The sequence below is a fragment of the Dreissena polymorpha genome, chromosome 9, assembly GCF_020536995.1.
Source record: "Dreissena polymorpha isolate Duluth1 chromosome 9, UMN_Dpol_1.0, whole genome shotgun sequence".
NCBI lineage: Eukaryota > Metazoa > Mollusca > Bivalvia > Myida > Dreissenidae > Dreissena > Dreissena polymorpha.
In genome coordinates this window covers 33,968,928-33,983,189 of record NC_068363.1, presented here as the reverse complement: position 1 = coordinate 33,983,189, position 14,262 = coordinate 33,968,928, and the positions used below count along the sequence as shown (strand labels likewise).

Below are 14,262 nucleotides of genomic sequence, written 5' to 3'. Positions count from 1 at the left end.
AACAAGCAAATGCGTTGAATTGATATCCCCCGCCAATATGCTGCTGGACACAAAAGTGTTATATTTGACACTCAAAAAAGCAGTTTTTCAAGATAAAAAGGGCCATAACTCTATTGTTAATAGATAATGTACAATGCCATTTGGCTTGCATTATTATCTTATCAATATATATATACTCATTCCAAGTTTCAATGAAATCCGCCAAAGCACTTCCAAGATATGGCTGCCGACACGCAAACAAATGCATTTTTTCAAGATACAAAGGGGCATAACTCCGTTATTAACAGATGGTGTACAATGCCATTTGGTGTGCATCATCCTCTTATCCATATATATACTCATACCAAGTTTCAATGAAAACCGCCAAAGCACTTCCAAGATATGGCTCCGGACACAAAAGTACCTATAGTAAAAAGCATTTTTTCAAGATACAAAGGGCCATAACTCTGTTTTCAACAGATAGATGGTATACAATGCCATTTGGCGTGCATCATCCTCTTATGCATATATATACTCATACCAAGTTTCAATGAAACCCGCCGAAGCACTTCCAAGATATGGCTCCGGACACAAAAGTGCCTATAGTAAAAAGCATTTTTTCAAGATACAAAGGGCCATAACTATGTTTTTAACAGATGGTGTACGATTTCATTTGGTGTGCATCATCCTGTTATGCATATATATTTACACATACCAAGTTTCAATGAAATCCGCCAAAGCACTTCCAAGACATGGCTCCGGACACAAAAGTGCCTATAGTAAAAAGCATTTTTTCAAGATACAAAGGGCCATAACTCTGTTTTTAACAGATGGTGTACAATGCCATTTGGCGTGCATCATCCTCTTATGCATATATATATATTCATACCAAGTTTGAATGAAATCCGCCAAAGTACTTCCAAGATATGGCTCCGGACACAAAAGTGCCGGACGGACGGACAGCTGGACGGACGGACAACGCCAAAACAATATCCCTCCGCCTCTGGCGGGGAATAATAATACACGAAACACAATTAACATTAATAAACGTTTACGGCCTGAATATAGATGAATCCAATTTTATGAAACATTACATTCCAATAAAATAAATAACAAAGATAAAAACATTTTTGTTGGAGGTGATTTCAATATTGTTCTTAACGCATAATTAGAAATAAAAATAATGGAAATCTTTATACTCACTCCAAAAATAGGAACATTTTGAATAACATAGTTGAAAACTACAATTTGATGGCATAATACTTCGTGCACGGGCACAGCATGTTAGACACAATGAAAACAATACAAAAGACTTTGCAAACAATGAAAAACTTACAAACGAGCAAACAACTATACAGAAACTAGTAGTTGATGGCAAAGACATTGCTTTATAATAATAAGCTAAAAATGGGGGTCACCAGTGATTGAAAACGAAAAGTTCCCGCTTTACAATCAAGGTTACCCCTCTTTTCCAGAAACGCCATACTGAATTTGAGATTTTTATATGTGAGCATTAAGATGAGCTAAATGTTCAAAAATTATTATAAAAAGATAAAAAAAGAGGAAAAGCCTATAATAAACCCATAAACATACATACATCTCATATATCATGTGTGAGATCATACTGAGATGGAACCTACTCAGTGCAGTAAGATTTGCTAACCTTGTTTGAAATTGCACGTGAAATGCGTTCTTCTATAAATAAGACTTGAAAATGTTACAGGGAAATAAGAACATTAATAATTAAGTAACAAGGCACATATAATCATTCAATCAAACACGTTTAAAGGAAAATAGATTTATCAATGTATCAATGACTAGTGATACTAGTGATATTAAACATTAAACTTATTATGACAAACAAAACAAATACACGATTGTCATGGTAGTTCTTTGAAGAACTTCGACAGGTTGGAATAAGTGTCTCCAAAAGACGCTTGGCATTGGTGACCCTGGGCTGACCGTCAAAGTTATTCATTATAAAAATGTTCTTGAGACCATCGCGTTCAAAGATCATTTTAAGATGCATAAGGTCGAGTCCAGAGCCAGCTATAATATTTATGTTGTGGCAGCATTGAACACATGACTGTAAACAAGAACACTCAGTGACTGCAAGTTCCTAGCTTTTTTACGGGTTGAATTTGAGTCCATAATCTGTCTGGTTTCATTTTCCTCCTGCACAGGTAATCAGCATACAATGTGTCACTGAAATGTTGAAGTTGATATTTGACTAGTACATGTAGTTATATTCAGACAGGTTCATAAGATCATCAATAAAAATCAGTCGAACAAAATTTTGCACAATTGCAAATTGTGTATGAATAATTTTAACCATTTGTTTTTATTAAAATAAAAATATTTGGTCTTTTCTTATTAATTTGGCTTCAATAAGCCTTCTCAAAGTTGTTTCTATATATTGACAACATTTTCTTCAAGTTATTTAACAAAATAATTATATACAGATGTCAAATACACAAGCACTTGTATAGGAGTAAGAACTGTTATTAGTGTGTCATGAGAAGTGTGAAATGATCCATTATGATATGCGTCATCGTTTTTATTTATTCAGACATTCACGACATAGCATGTCATTACTAGTATTTTATATGATAAACCCCTTTAAACTGGATTAATAAGTAAGTGTAAACACCACATATCCAGTAGGGATAATACATGTATTTGGTATTAACATTTGGATGAATAATGTATATATATAGATGATCACACAAAAAGTATATCATTTTCAGAATAGTAATTTTTTGTATTTGGGACATAATATACTTTTGTGTTGTTTGTTTGAGGAAAACATCAATACTCGGTCATAAAATTCAAATATGCTGTCCTTGATTTCCATGCATTTACAACACAACTTTTTCAGCTAGATTGAACTTAACCGGTACGCAGTTGTTTACCACTATCGACAAAGCGGGGGTTTGGGGGCGGTAGCCCCCGATACTAAGGAAATATATAGGATAAATAGGATTATAAGGTGTTGCGTTAGTTGTTATGTGTTAGGTGTTAAGGGTTAGGGTACGCTGTTTGATGTTAAGTGTTGCGTACCGGTAAAGTTCAATCGTCCCACTTTTTCCTTACATGGCACGTTTTCTTTTTCAAAATGAAAGCAAATATGAGCCTGATTATGTGGTAAAAATCACTGACAGGGTGCACTTTTCCTACAAAATCTACATTACTCCAATTATGAATAATGAAACTGTTATACTTGAAAAAAAATCTATGTACCTTCCTGTTCCGAGCTTTGTGTTGATAGCAAAACAATGCATTCCTTTCTTGAAAAGTTGAAGACTCTTCTTTACGTGATGGGTTTTGCCGTACGATAACCCGTTCACATGGCTACAGTCATCACACAAGCATAAATCCACTTTATCCCCTTTTACTTCTCACCAACAATATAAAATGTTGTAAGTGACACGGGTTCTAAACGTTATTCTTCACAGTGGTAAAAATTTTCAACCGTTTGACATCGTATTTCCAGGAATCGTTTTTTTTTCATAAATATCAACACTGCCATGCATTAGTTGACGTTTATCATTAACTCCAGTCACATTAATATGAACAATAATAACACTTTTATTAATCGTTCTCTTTCAAAGTAGCAAATTGCTTTTTCTTTAAACGACCAATCTGTCAGGTACAATGTCGGCCATATTTGTTGCCTTTGTATTTAGCGAATCCTACATTTAGTATTTCATAGCGTATAAATAGAATATTCGTAGTTTTCTGCACATTGCCGGATAACGTTCGGATTAACGGATATTTACGAAAGAAGGAGATATTGCACGAAGTTCATTAGAGTGCTAATACCTTAAAAAATGTATCAGAAAAAAATCTTCTTACTGTCTCCAAAACGGCCCCAAATTTGGTCAAAACGGCCCCACTTTGGTCAAAACGGCCCCAAAGACAGTTTTTAAGTTGGTCAAAACGGCCCCACATTTGGTCAAAACGGCCCCACATTTAGTCAAAACGGCCCCACAGATAGTCAAAACGGCCCCACATTTAGTCAAAACCGCCCAACAGATAGTCAAACGAAATTGAAAATCAGAAGAAAAAATATATACGAAATCTACTTCTGTTATTTTCTTAGTTAAGTCTGCAATTACAACTTTAAAGGATTTAGTTTATTTTACGTACATACAAACTTATCATACAAATATTGATTGTGCCTTATTATATAATAATTCTAAATTGTTTAAATATCTCACAAATAACTGATTGCGTCGGTTCTTAATTGAAAATAATTTGTTTGCCGGCGAGAATGAGCGTAAGTTAATTATGACAATAAATTATGTAACTTTGAGAAATTAGACTATTTGTAAATATACTATAATTATATCACAGTTTTATCACAATCAAAAGGTTATTGATCACTTGTGATCTTATTTGAAGTCGTAATTAAAGTGAACTTAAAAGGAATTAAAGGTGCTTTAGATGTATTGTTTAAAGCAAACTGATGGGCATAATCTGCATAAGTGTTAATAATATTCTTTCAATCAATTATTTCCCAATAATATAAATATCGGCGTAGTTCATTATTATGATCTATTTGTTTCTATACGGATATATTTGAGTGTGTAATTTTGCAATGGAGGATAAGTGTATTGAGTGTGATTTATCAGTTCGACCGCGTCAACAGGGAATTTCATGCGACCTTTGTGAGAGATGGCAACACCGAACATGCAATTCAGGTAAGCGAATATCAATTATATCAGTTGATATTTAGATCTATGTATATTGCGCATATTAATAACAATTAATATGGTCTATTACTAAATAATAGACCTGTTTATTGTTGGGCCACTGCTGGGCTGGTTTTTCAGTTTTCTTATTGTTGGTGTTTTTTAACCGAAGTAGCGAATTTTACAGATTTAAAATTTCTTTCTCATTGTTATCTACACAAACAAAAGGTTGTAAATTTTCTCCTTTAATTATTTCTAATCTATTCTAGTAAACGTTTATTAAATATGTAAAATAAAGTTAAAAACCGGTAGTTAAAAGGTGTTTCTTAGCAATTCTTGTGATATTTATGATGGATGCTGAGTTTACGGGCTGTAGTTTACGGATTTCTGTACAGTGGTGGGGAAAAAGTGGATCGGTCACATGGCGTCTGATCTAAGCAATTGTAGTAAGAGCAAAAACAGTTTCAAGCTTTATGAGAAAACGTAGTTGATATGCATTCGTGTATTCAGTGAAATAACCATGTTATACTTATTTTCTGAAAATAGGCTAATATCTCACTGGCAGTAAGAGGGTAAATTTCAATCGAAAGTAAGGAATTCCCGTGGCGTGTTAAACAAACATATTACTTTTGATCAGCACAAAAATGTCAAAATATATTTAGCGTTATTATTCAATTTCTGGAGAGTGGGTTGCTTCAGATTCAATTAGGGCGGGCACTATGTTCAGGTTTATCATAAACACTTTAAATGAATGTTGGTTTTTATGTAGCAATAGTAAAAGGAACTTAATTGTGGCAATGCGGCAATAGTCGGTACTTACTGCAGTTAAGAGGTGGTCTTATGGCGCATTTATTTATAATTACCAAGACAGTTTGTTGAGTCACGTTTTAATTCATATGCAATAAATCTTTAAAAGGTTTGTTAATTATTATAGTGGGTTAGCTATAAGCCAAATATGGCTTTTTTCGGTATTTACTTATTATCTTTATTGTTTATTTTATTGCACACATGGAAACGCGAAACCGGAAAAGGCGCCGTCCGTCGGTCAAACTACACCAGCATCCCAGCCAAAACCTACCTGGCACCAGCCAACAACCCCGTCAGCTGCCTTCCACCCAAATGCCTGATCAGCTGCCTCCCAACCAACAGCCTGTCCAGCTGCCTCTCAACCAACAGCCTGTCCAGCTGCCTCTCACCCCCAGCCATCGAATCGGCCAACGGTCTTCAAACCAACAGTCCGGCCATCAACCCGACCAGCTGCCTCTCAGTCAACAACTGGGCGACCAGATGCAGCCTGCAGCAAGCCAGCCAGATCCGGCTGTTCAATCGGGTAATGGTTTTAGTGAGGATATTTTTTTACCATGCATGTTTCCTAGTTTTCAGTCTGTTTTAGGTGATCATGTTCCTCAGTCAATTAAAGACAAAATAATATCAGGCCAATATGTAGATCTGGCATGTTTGTTGGAGGCCCCGGTAGTTCCTGAAGATTTAGGAAAACATTTGGTTTTGAATAATTCGGGTGAATTAGTGGTAAAGCCCAACATGAAACAAAGCATTGTGGATATAGCTAAATGGACTGACGCATTCCTCATTTTCTCAAGCATTTATTTAAGTGCTCATCCGGTTAAAATGCAAGATCTCTTAAAGTATATGCACACTATAAGGCTGGGGGCAGCAAGACACACTGAGGGTTGGAGATCTTATGATCAACAGTTTAGGTTGAGAATGGGTAATAACCCAGCGAATTCGTGGGCAATGATTGATATGGAGCTTTGGCTGTTGTGTATGGGGCCTCCAAGGCAGCCAGTTCATGATACAGGGAATTTTGTAAGAAAATGTTATGATTTCAATTATACCAGATGCTTACGGTCAGTTTGCAATTACAAACATGCTTGTATGATTTGTGGTTCCGACCATCCTTCCAGGGTATGTCATCTCAAGCCTCGCAACACCAGTTCCTTGGGAGGAGGGTCTGTCAGGGGGGCTGTCACCCAGACCTCGTACAGGCCTAGAGCTTACACGTTCCGACCTAGAGGCCCAATTCAGGGGCTCCGGGGCCTGTTTAGCAGATACTAATACCTCAGTTTGGTCTCTTGGCAAGTCGCCAATCAATGTTGTTACGATTTCTAAATATCTTCAGTTATATCCAAATAAAGAAGTAGCTTCTGTGCTCAGTAATGGCTTCAAGCAAGGTTTTAAGCTGGGTTATAAAGGTTCACATCTAGGTTCTTCAGCGAATAATTTGGTTTCAACAAAAGTGCATTTTCAGAAGTCCAAAAGAAACTTGACAAAGAGATTTCCTTAGGTAGAATTTCAGGTCCTTTCAAAGTCCCACCAATTTCCAATTTAAAAGTAAGTCCATTAGGCATTTTAGAGAAGCCAGACGGGGGTTGGCGGTTAATTACACACCTGTCGTATCCCAATGGGTCAAGTGTCAATGATGGTTTGAGTGTGGAAGACATTTCTGTTAAATATACATCATTTGACAAAGTGGCTGACATGTTATTTAGTTTAGGTACGTCAGCAATGATGGCAAAAAGAGATATTAAATCGGCTTTTCGTTTAATGCCTATTTACCCAGGGGACTTTCACTTGATGGGGCTTCAGTTCAACAACCAGTATTATGTTGACAAATGCTTACCAATGGGTTTATCTATTGCTCCGGCTTTATTCGAATCATTCTCCACTTTTATACATTGGCTAGTAAGTTTCAAAACTGGGATTCAAACTTTAGATCATTATTTGGACGACTTTATTTTTGGAAGTGCAGCTGGGTCAAATAATTGTAACATGCTAGTTTCTACTTTCGAGGAAGTATGCACCGAAATGGGAGTCCCAGTTGCGGTGGAAAAGTCGGTCGGCCCAACAACAGTACTGACATTTTTAGGCCTGGAATTAGATACTGTGCAAATGACTGTTAGAGTACCTGCTAAAAAAGTGGAAGAACTTTTGAAGCTTTTGCAAAATTGTCTAGTAAAAAAGAGACTTACGTTAAAAGAATTGCAGTCTTTGACTGGGAAGTTGAGTTTTTGTAGTCAAGCAGTAAGAGCAAGTAGGGCATTCTTGCGCCGATTTTATGATGCTATGTGTGGCTTAAAAAAGTCCTATTATAAGATAAGAGTTAATGGTGAAATGAGAGAAGACATCCTGATGTGGATTCAATTTATTGAAGATTTTAATGGCGTTGTACATATTCCAAATAAAGTATGGTTGGATAACTCTGTCATTCATCTTTACACTGATAGTGCAGGTGGTGCTACTCTTGGCTGTGGTTGTTATTTTGGAGGTAATTGGGCCTATTGCCCATGGCCTGTTCAATGGCAAGGCCAACCTATTTTATCAGATATAACATTTTTAGAGATGGTCCCTGTTTTGTTGGCAATATGGCTCTGGGGGGTCTTGTTGAGGGACAGGAAGATTAAGTTTCATATTGATAATTTAGGTTTGGTAGAAGTGATCAACAAACAGTCTTCCAAGTCGAAACGTTTGATGTTTCTGGTTAGAAAATTTGTGTTGTTAGTTATGAAATACTCGGTGGTGTTTAAAGCAGTACATATTTCATCAAAGTCCAATTACATTGCTGATGCAATTTCTCGTAAACAGTTTCACAGGTTACAACAGTTAGCACCAGAGGCACAAGCGAGTCCAGAATCAGTCCCGCCGGAGTTTTTACTGATGATCTGCAACAAGAGGCTAATAGATTGCTAGACAATTCCCTTGCTGCTAATACAAAAAAGGCATACATCGTTGGGTTAGAGAGATTCTCTGAGTTTAAAAAGGCAATACGGCTTGTCAGATGCCTGGCCGCCTACAGTTGAACAGGTGGTTCGATTTGTAGCATGGCTATCCCTACAGAAACTATCACACAAAACAGCAAAATCATACTTAAGCTCTATAGCTTTTCATTGCAAGCTGCTTGATGTTGTTGACCCTACCAAAAAGTTCATTGTTTCAAAAATGGTGGAAGGAATGCAAAAAGATAAGAAAACACACGATAATAGGCTTCCAATTACCCTCTCGTTACTGCAAGGGATAGTAAGCAAACTTAATATTGTGTGTTCCAGTGTCTACGAAGCAAAACTGTTCACTGCAGCTTTTATGCTAGCGTTTTTCGGTTTTCTAAGAGTTGGCGAAATAGCTGTTCCTAAAAAAGGTGATAGTATTTTACAGGCAGCGGTGTTGGCAATAGAAGATTTACAATTTGATCACAATGGGGTAATCATTTCAATCCGGCATTCAAAAACTGATCAGTTGGGCAAACGGGTAGCGCTCAAAATTACTAGGTCAAACAGTGAATTTTGCCCAGTTGTGTGTCTTAACCAGTATCTTCATGTTCGTCCTCAAGGGCCTGGTCCCTTGTTTTTGCACTTTAACAAACAACCAATTACTCGTTACCAATTTTCTGCTATTCTTAAGAAAACGGTTTCTCTTTTGGGTCTAAATTATGGGTCTTACAAATCCCACTCCTTCAGAATTGGAGCAGCAACTGCAGCTTCCCAACTAGGCTATTCAGTGGAGATCATTAAACAGGCAGGCAGATGGGCTTCCAATGCCTACCAAACATATGTTTGTCCTGTTCCTGTTGTCATGCCCAGCCTAATAAATAACCCCCATTAAAAAGGTATGGTTCATATAGTTAGATTCATGTGACTAACAAAAACCAAGTTGTATTTAGGGAAAACCATCTGGATACTGGGTTCATCAATAATCAAGCAAGCCTTTATAGCAGCAAGATTACGACCTGAAGGGGCCAACCTCTGCCTTGAACCCAACATCATCTGGTGGCAAGGGTACAGTGGGTTAACACTTGCAGAATCAAAGAAAAAATTTCTTTCGCTTGCCAATGTGGGTAATTCTCCAGACTATATTGTGTTACATTTAGGTGGTAATGATCTTGGTCGTCGGTCACTGGTGGACCTTCGAAAATTGATTGTCGAGCTATTCAGGACTATACTGTCTATATTTCCAAGTGTTAAGATTGTATGGTCTGCAGTGCTTCCAAGGTCAAATTGGAGATATTCTGATAATAAAGTTGCTATGGACAAAGCAAGAAAGCGCCTTAATAGTCATGGTTCATCTAGGGCTTTGGCATGTGGAGGGCATTACTTGGCCAACTCTGACTTTGGAAAATTTGAGGAACATTTGTTTGAGAAGGACGGAGTCCACTTGTCAACTCTGGGTACAGATATTTTTCTTTCTAATATGTCTGCAGGGCTTGAAAAATTTATAAAGCATAATACATCAATCCATTACTGAAGTTCTAGATGCACAAATTTGGGGGTTCTTACAATTTTAAATCCCAAACATTATGTATGTTGGTGTTGCTATTGAGTCCAAAAATAGATATTTGCAGTTAGTTTGTATGCATATTTTTCTTACTCATATGTATGAAAAAAGAAAAAAGAAAGTTTTTTGCTGCTAATTTTTATGCAATTTTTTGCTGCTAGTTTTTATGCATTTTTTTTTTCTGCTGGGTTTTATGCATTTTTGCTGCTAGTTTTTATTCATATCTTTGCCTTGTGTTTACAGTTTACTGCTTCCGACTCCAAGCATGCGTCCATCCGCCCTGCAGCCAAAGTTCTTTGGCAGTGGCCACCCGTCATCTCTGGCCCAGCTGGTTTCGAGGTTGGGGCATTTGGGCCGCTGGGTCAGCGTTGTTGGGTGGCCATATGGCAATCAGTGCCGGATGGACGCTTTTTACCTGGCACATTTTTTTGGGAAAATATATATGATTTTGTTGGGAGTGCTGATGGCCGTCACCCGGAGTCAGCACTCATATACAATTTATTTGTGCAGTTAGTTATTTGCAGTTAGTTTGGGCTTGCCATGTTCGCAGGTGGCCCTTGCTGCTTGGAGTCGAGACATTATATGCCAGAACCATTTTTTATGTTTTTATGTTATAAGGTCCTTTAATAAAAAGTAAAAATTTAGTTGAGTTTAGTTTTACTGTGTGATTATTCATCGGGGTTTTCATATAGGCTTGCCCATGTAATGCTAGGTGGCAGTTTGGGTTTAGTTCTTGGCCTCTACAATAATATGGTCTATTACTAAATAATAGACCTGTTTATTGTTGGGCCACTGCTGGGCTGGTTTTTCAGTTTTCTTATTGTTGGTGTTTTTTAACCGAAGTAGCGAATTTTACAGATTTAAAATTTCTTTCTCATTGTTATCTACACAAACAAAAGGTTGTAAATTTTGTCCCCTCCCACCCAACCCATGTAGTTTGTTTTTACACAGTGTTGTTCTGTCACACTTTACTGCGTCCGTTATATATTTAAAAATTTGGTCAGGCTTAGGGTAAATATAGATTTATTTTAAGTTTTATTTGCCTGTCCATATTAATTTTAATAACATAAGGGGAAACTGATTGTTTTCCGTACTAGATTTGGTTTTAGTATATTACATATTCTGCTGGTTTGAGTTGCGTTTTTCAGTTTGCCGTGTAGACGCAGAGTACCAAACGTCGGATACAGGTCGGTCACGACTCCACTTCCGATGGGGCAGTTCGGACACCTCGGGTTCGTCGACAGTCGCTTGAAGTTAACAGTTCCTTGGCAATCAGTGCCGGATGGACGCTTTTTACCTGGCACATTTTTTGGGGAAAATATATATGATTTTGTTGGGAGTGCTGATGGCCGTCACCCGGAGTCAGCACTCATATACAATTTATTTGTGCAGTTAGTTATTTGCAGTTAGTTTGGGCTTGCCATGTTCGCAGGTGGCCCTTGCTGCTTGGAGTCGAGACATTATATGCCAGAACCATTTTTTATGTTTTTATGTTATAAGGTCCTTTAATAAAAAGTAAAAATTTAGTTGAGTTTATATTTACTGTGTGATTATTCATCGGGGTTTTCATATAGGCTTGCCCATGTAATGCTAGGTGGCAGTTTGGGTTTAGTTCTTGGCCTCTACAATAATATTCATTTATTACGACGTTCATTTGACAATATTAAATTAAATTATTCTGTAGTAAATGTATTCTTGATGCGGTAATATGTATCTAGTCTTGACGAATTATTTCGTTAACTGTTGTTTGTAATGATCAAATCTATTTCGACGGAATTTAAGGTCTCCGTCGTGAGTTTTTGGACGTTTTCCATAAAGGGTGCTTGATGAAAAACATTTACATATTGATTATAACATTTTTGCCAAAATTTACAAATACTTTTAAACGAGACTATAAATAATGGACTGTTTATGTATTATTAAATAAAATGTTAATATGTTTTCGTATATCTTTGTAAATTGTGCATATTAATAAGAAATGATATTCACTTTCTACGACATTCAGCTTACAGAGTTTAAATTGTTATTATGTCCAGATATTGTTCTGTATTAAACGTATTCTTGATGCGGCAATATGTATCTAGTCTCGACGAATTAATTATTTCATTGTATCAGTATTGTTTGTAATAATAAAATATATTTAAATATATTGTACCTTTAACTGGTTTGGGGTAACGGAAAAGTAGCACCGGAATCGAATTCAGCGAGACCAAATGATATAGATTTAAAGTCTTATTGTTCTATTTCGACGGCATTTAAGATCTCCGTAGCGAGTTTTTTGACGTTTTCCATGAAGGGTGCTTAATGAAAAACATTTACTTAAGAGAAAGACTCATTTGTGCATGATATTATTTTTAACAAATATTTAAATATGTGCAATTTTCGTATGACAGAAAAGAGTTACCGTCCTAATTCGCCATATAATGTGTACACATTATTTTCCTGAATCTTTTTCCAAGATTTTAAGATTTCAGCAGAATAGTGATACATACATGTCATTTATTTTATGAACAGGCGTTTCCCAGGCCGAATACAAACGAGCATGTAAGGGAGAGCCGTTGCACTTCATATGCAGAGACTGTTTCACACCTGTACACCAGTCGACAGCATTACAGGTAGGTTACCATTTTAATTAATTAAAGTGGTTGAAATCATGTTCTTCCAATTATTATTATGTGGGGATTATGTGAAATTTCAAACGCTGTAGTAATATAGTTCGCGTCCGAGAAGTGATAAAATGAATGATACGCTTATTTCCCGCAATAGTTTTTTTTATATATAGGAAAGCTCGTTAGTGCACAGCGACGTCGACGCTGAAATGCCAGATGTTTCAGATGTTTACTCGTCAGTGAACAGCGTCGTCGACGCTGAGATGCCAGATGTTTCAGATGTTTACTCGTCAGTGCCTTCATTCGACAGATGCTCTGCCTGCCGCTACTACCAGCGGAACACATTCGTCCGACATTCGACATGATGAGCGGACTGAACACGGCGCCGCACATCAACCCATTGTTAGAGTACATGTCCAACACATGGATAAACTCAACGGTGTGGCCAGTAGAGTCCTGGTCCGTATATGGACAGACGGTGCGAACCAACAATGACGTGGAAGGTAATGTATTTCTTTATTTTACATATTATTAATAATAATAATATTAATATTATATTATTATTATTATTATTATTGTTATTATAATAATAATAATAATTATTATTATTATTATTATTATTATCATTATTATTATTATCATTATTATTATTATAATTATTAGTATGATTACGTATGGACACATTATGCTCATACTCTCATAAACTGTTTTATATTTTTAGGTTGGCACAGACGCCTGAATCGTCGGACTGGCTGCGCTCCACCACTCTATACCCTCATCCGAACCATCCACGAAGAGGTGATGAAAGTAGAGAACATGATTGCGCTTGTCAATGAGCAGCAGCTGCAGAGGATCCAGCGGAAAGCCAGTCGGTCGATTCAGGCCAAGTTGTTTGCTGCTTGGGAAGAGTAAGTAGAAGATATCAAAATAAAATTTTATTGATGTATTTTTTATTAAGTTTGGTACACATAACAGTATTTCATTTAGCTTAATTTCGTTCTTTAAAAAAAAATTCTTATATCTTTGTAACTAATTCTTTCAAGTATGGTTTAACGAAATGTATCATGGTTTTAATTTTGTTATTTCAGATACAGTGCCGGGACGCTGTCCACGAGTGGCCTCTTGAAGAGGTGCAGTACATTCTACAGACCAGTGGTACCCAAGAGACCAGAGGAAGTTGAACTGAATGAGTGATGGACTTATTCATGTCTGAAATCAATCAAGATATTGATTAAGCTGGGCGTTTGTGCGTTTGTTTTACAGTGTTGCTAGTGTGAAACATTTTCGTTATTTCTTGTCAATAATTATGTTCGACAACTGTTAGAATATAAGTGATACGAATAGAACATTGTTTTCACAGAAATCATACTTATATATCTTTTTTTTTCTTTCTTGTCAATTATAATGTTTGACAACTATTAGAAACTATTTGATAATTATTATGTTTTACTATAAAAAATACTAATATTCTTACTCATAAATATCTTTCTTGTCAATTGTTATGTTAGAATGTACTTGATACAAATAGAATTAACTCATTTTTTCAAAGAAATCTTACTTATATATCTCATATTTCATTCTTTCTTGACAATTATTATAAACTATTTGATACTGCTTATTTTTAACAACAATTGTTATGTTTGATTATTCAACATGCATATCTTCAAATAAATACTATATTGAACAAAGTTCTT

General features: G+C 36.3%; 2 protein-coding genes across 3 annotated transcripts; both read left to right on the top strand.

Moving 5' to 3' along the window:
- Positions 1 to 4,749: 4,749 nt before the first annotated feature.
- LOC127844399 (uncharacterized) lies at positions 4,750 to 8,905 on the top strand. Its single transcript, XM_052374541.1, has 2 exons — positions 4,750 to 6,003; positions 8,738 to 8,905. Exons 1-2 carry the CDS (start codon positions 5,682 to 5,684, stop codon positions 8,776 to 8,778), a joined length of 363 nt encoding a protein of 120 aa, XP_052230501.1. The 5' UTR covers positions 4,750 to 5,681; the 3' UTR covers positions 8,779 to 8,905.
- Positions 8,906 to 10,380: 1,475 nt separating this feature from the next.
- On the top strand, positions 10,381 to 13,988 carry LOC127844398 (uncharacterized). 2 transcript variants are annotated; one of them, XM_052374539.1, is made up of 4 exons: positions 11,872 to 12,574; positions 12,742 to 13,071; positions 13,290 to 13,476; positions 13,657 to 13,988. In XM_052374539.1, the coding sequence occupies exons 2-4, from the start codon at positions 12,879 to 12,881 to the stop codon at positions 13,760 to 13,762; spliced, it is 486 nt and encodes a 161-aa protein (XP_052230499.1). In that variant the 5' UTR covers positions 11,872 to 12,574; positions 12,742 to 12,878; the 3' UTR covers positions 13,763 to 13,988. The 2 variants fall into 2 exon arrangements, with proteins under 2 accessions (XP_052230500.1, XP_052230499.1); XM_052374540.1 differs by lacking the exon at positions 13,657 to 13,988 and having other exon boundaries at positions 10,381 to 12,574; positions 13,290 to 13,480.
- Positions 13,989 to 14,262: the final 274 nt, after the last annotated feature.

What these genes read in the sequence shown, in the direction of transcription:
- LOC127844399 (XM_052374541.1), top strand. Translation starts at nt 5,682, where the DNA reads ATGGAAACGCGAAACCGGAAAAGGCGCCGTCCGTCGGTCAAACTACAC. An exon ending in AGATCCGGCTGTTCAATCGG is followed by an intron (nt 6,004 to 8,737) that starts GTAATGGTTTTA and finishes TGTGTGTTCCAG; the next exon opens with TGTCTACGAAGCAAAACTGT.
- LOC127844398 (XM_052374539.1), top strand. Translation starts at nt 12,879, where the DNA reads ATGCTCTGCCTGCCGCTACTACCAGCGGAACACATTCGTCCGACATTC. An exon ending in AACCAACAATGACGTGGAAG is followed by an intron (nt 13,072 to 13,289) that starts GTAATGTATTTC and finishes TTATATTTTTAG; the next exon opens with GTTGGCACAGACGCCTGAAT. An exon ending in TTGTTTGCTGCTTGGGAAGA is followed by an intron (nt 13,477 to 13,656) that starts GTAAGTAGAAGA and finishes TTGTTATTTCAG; the next exon opens with ATACAGTGCCGGGACGCTGT.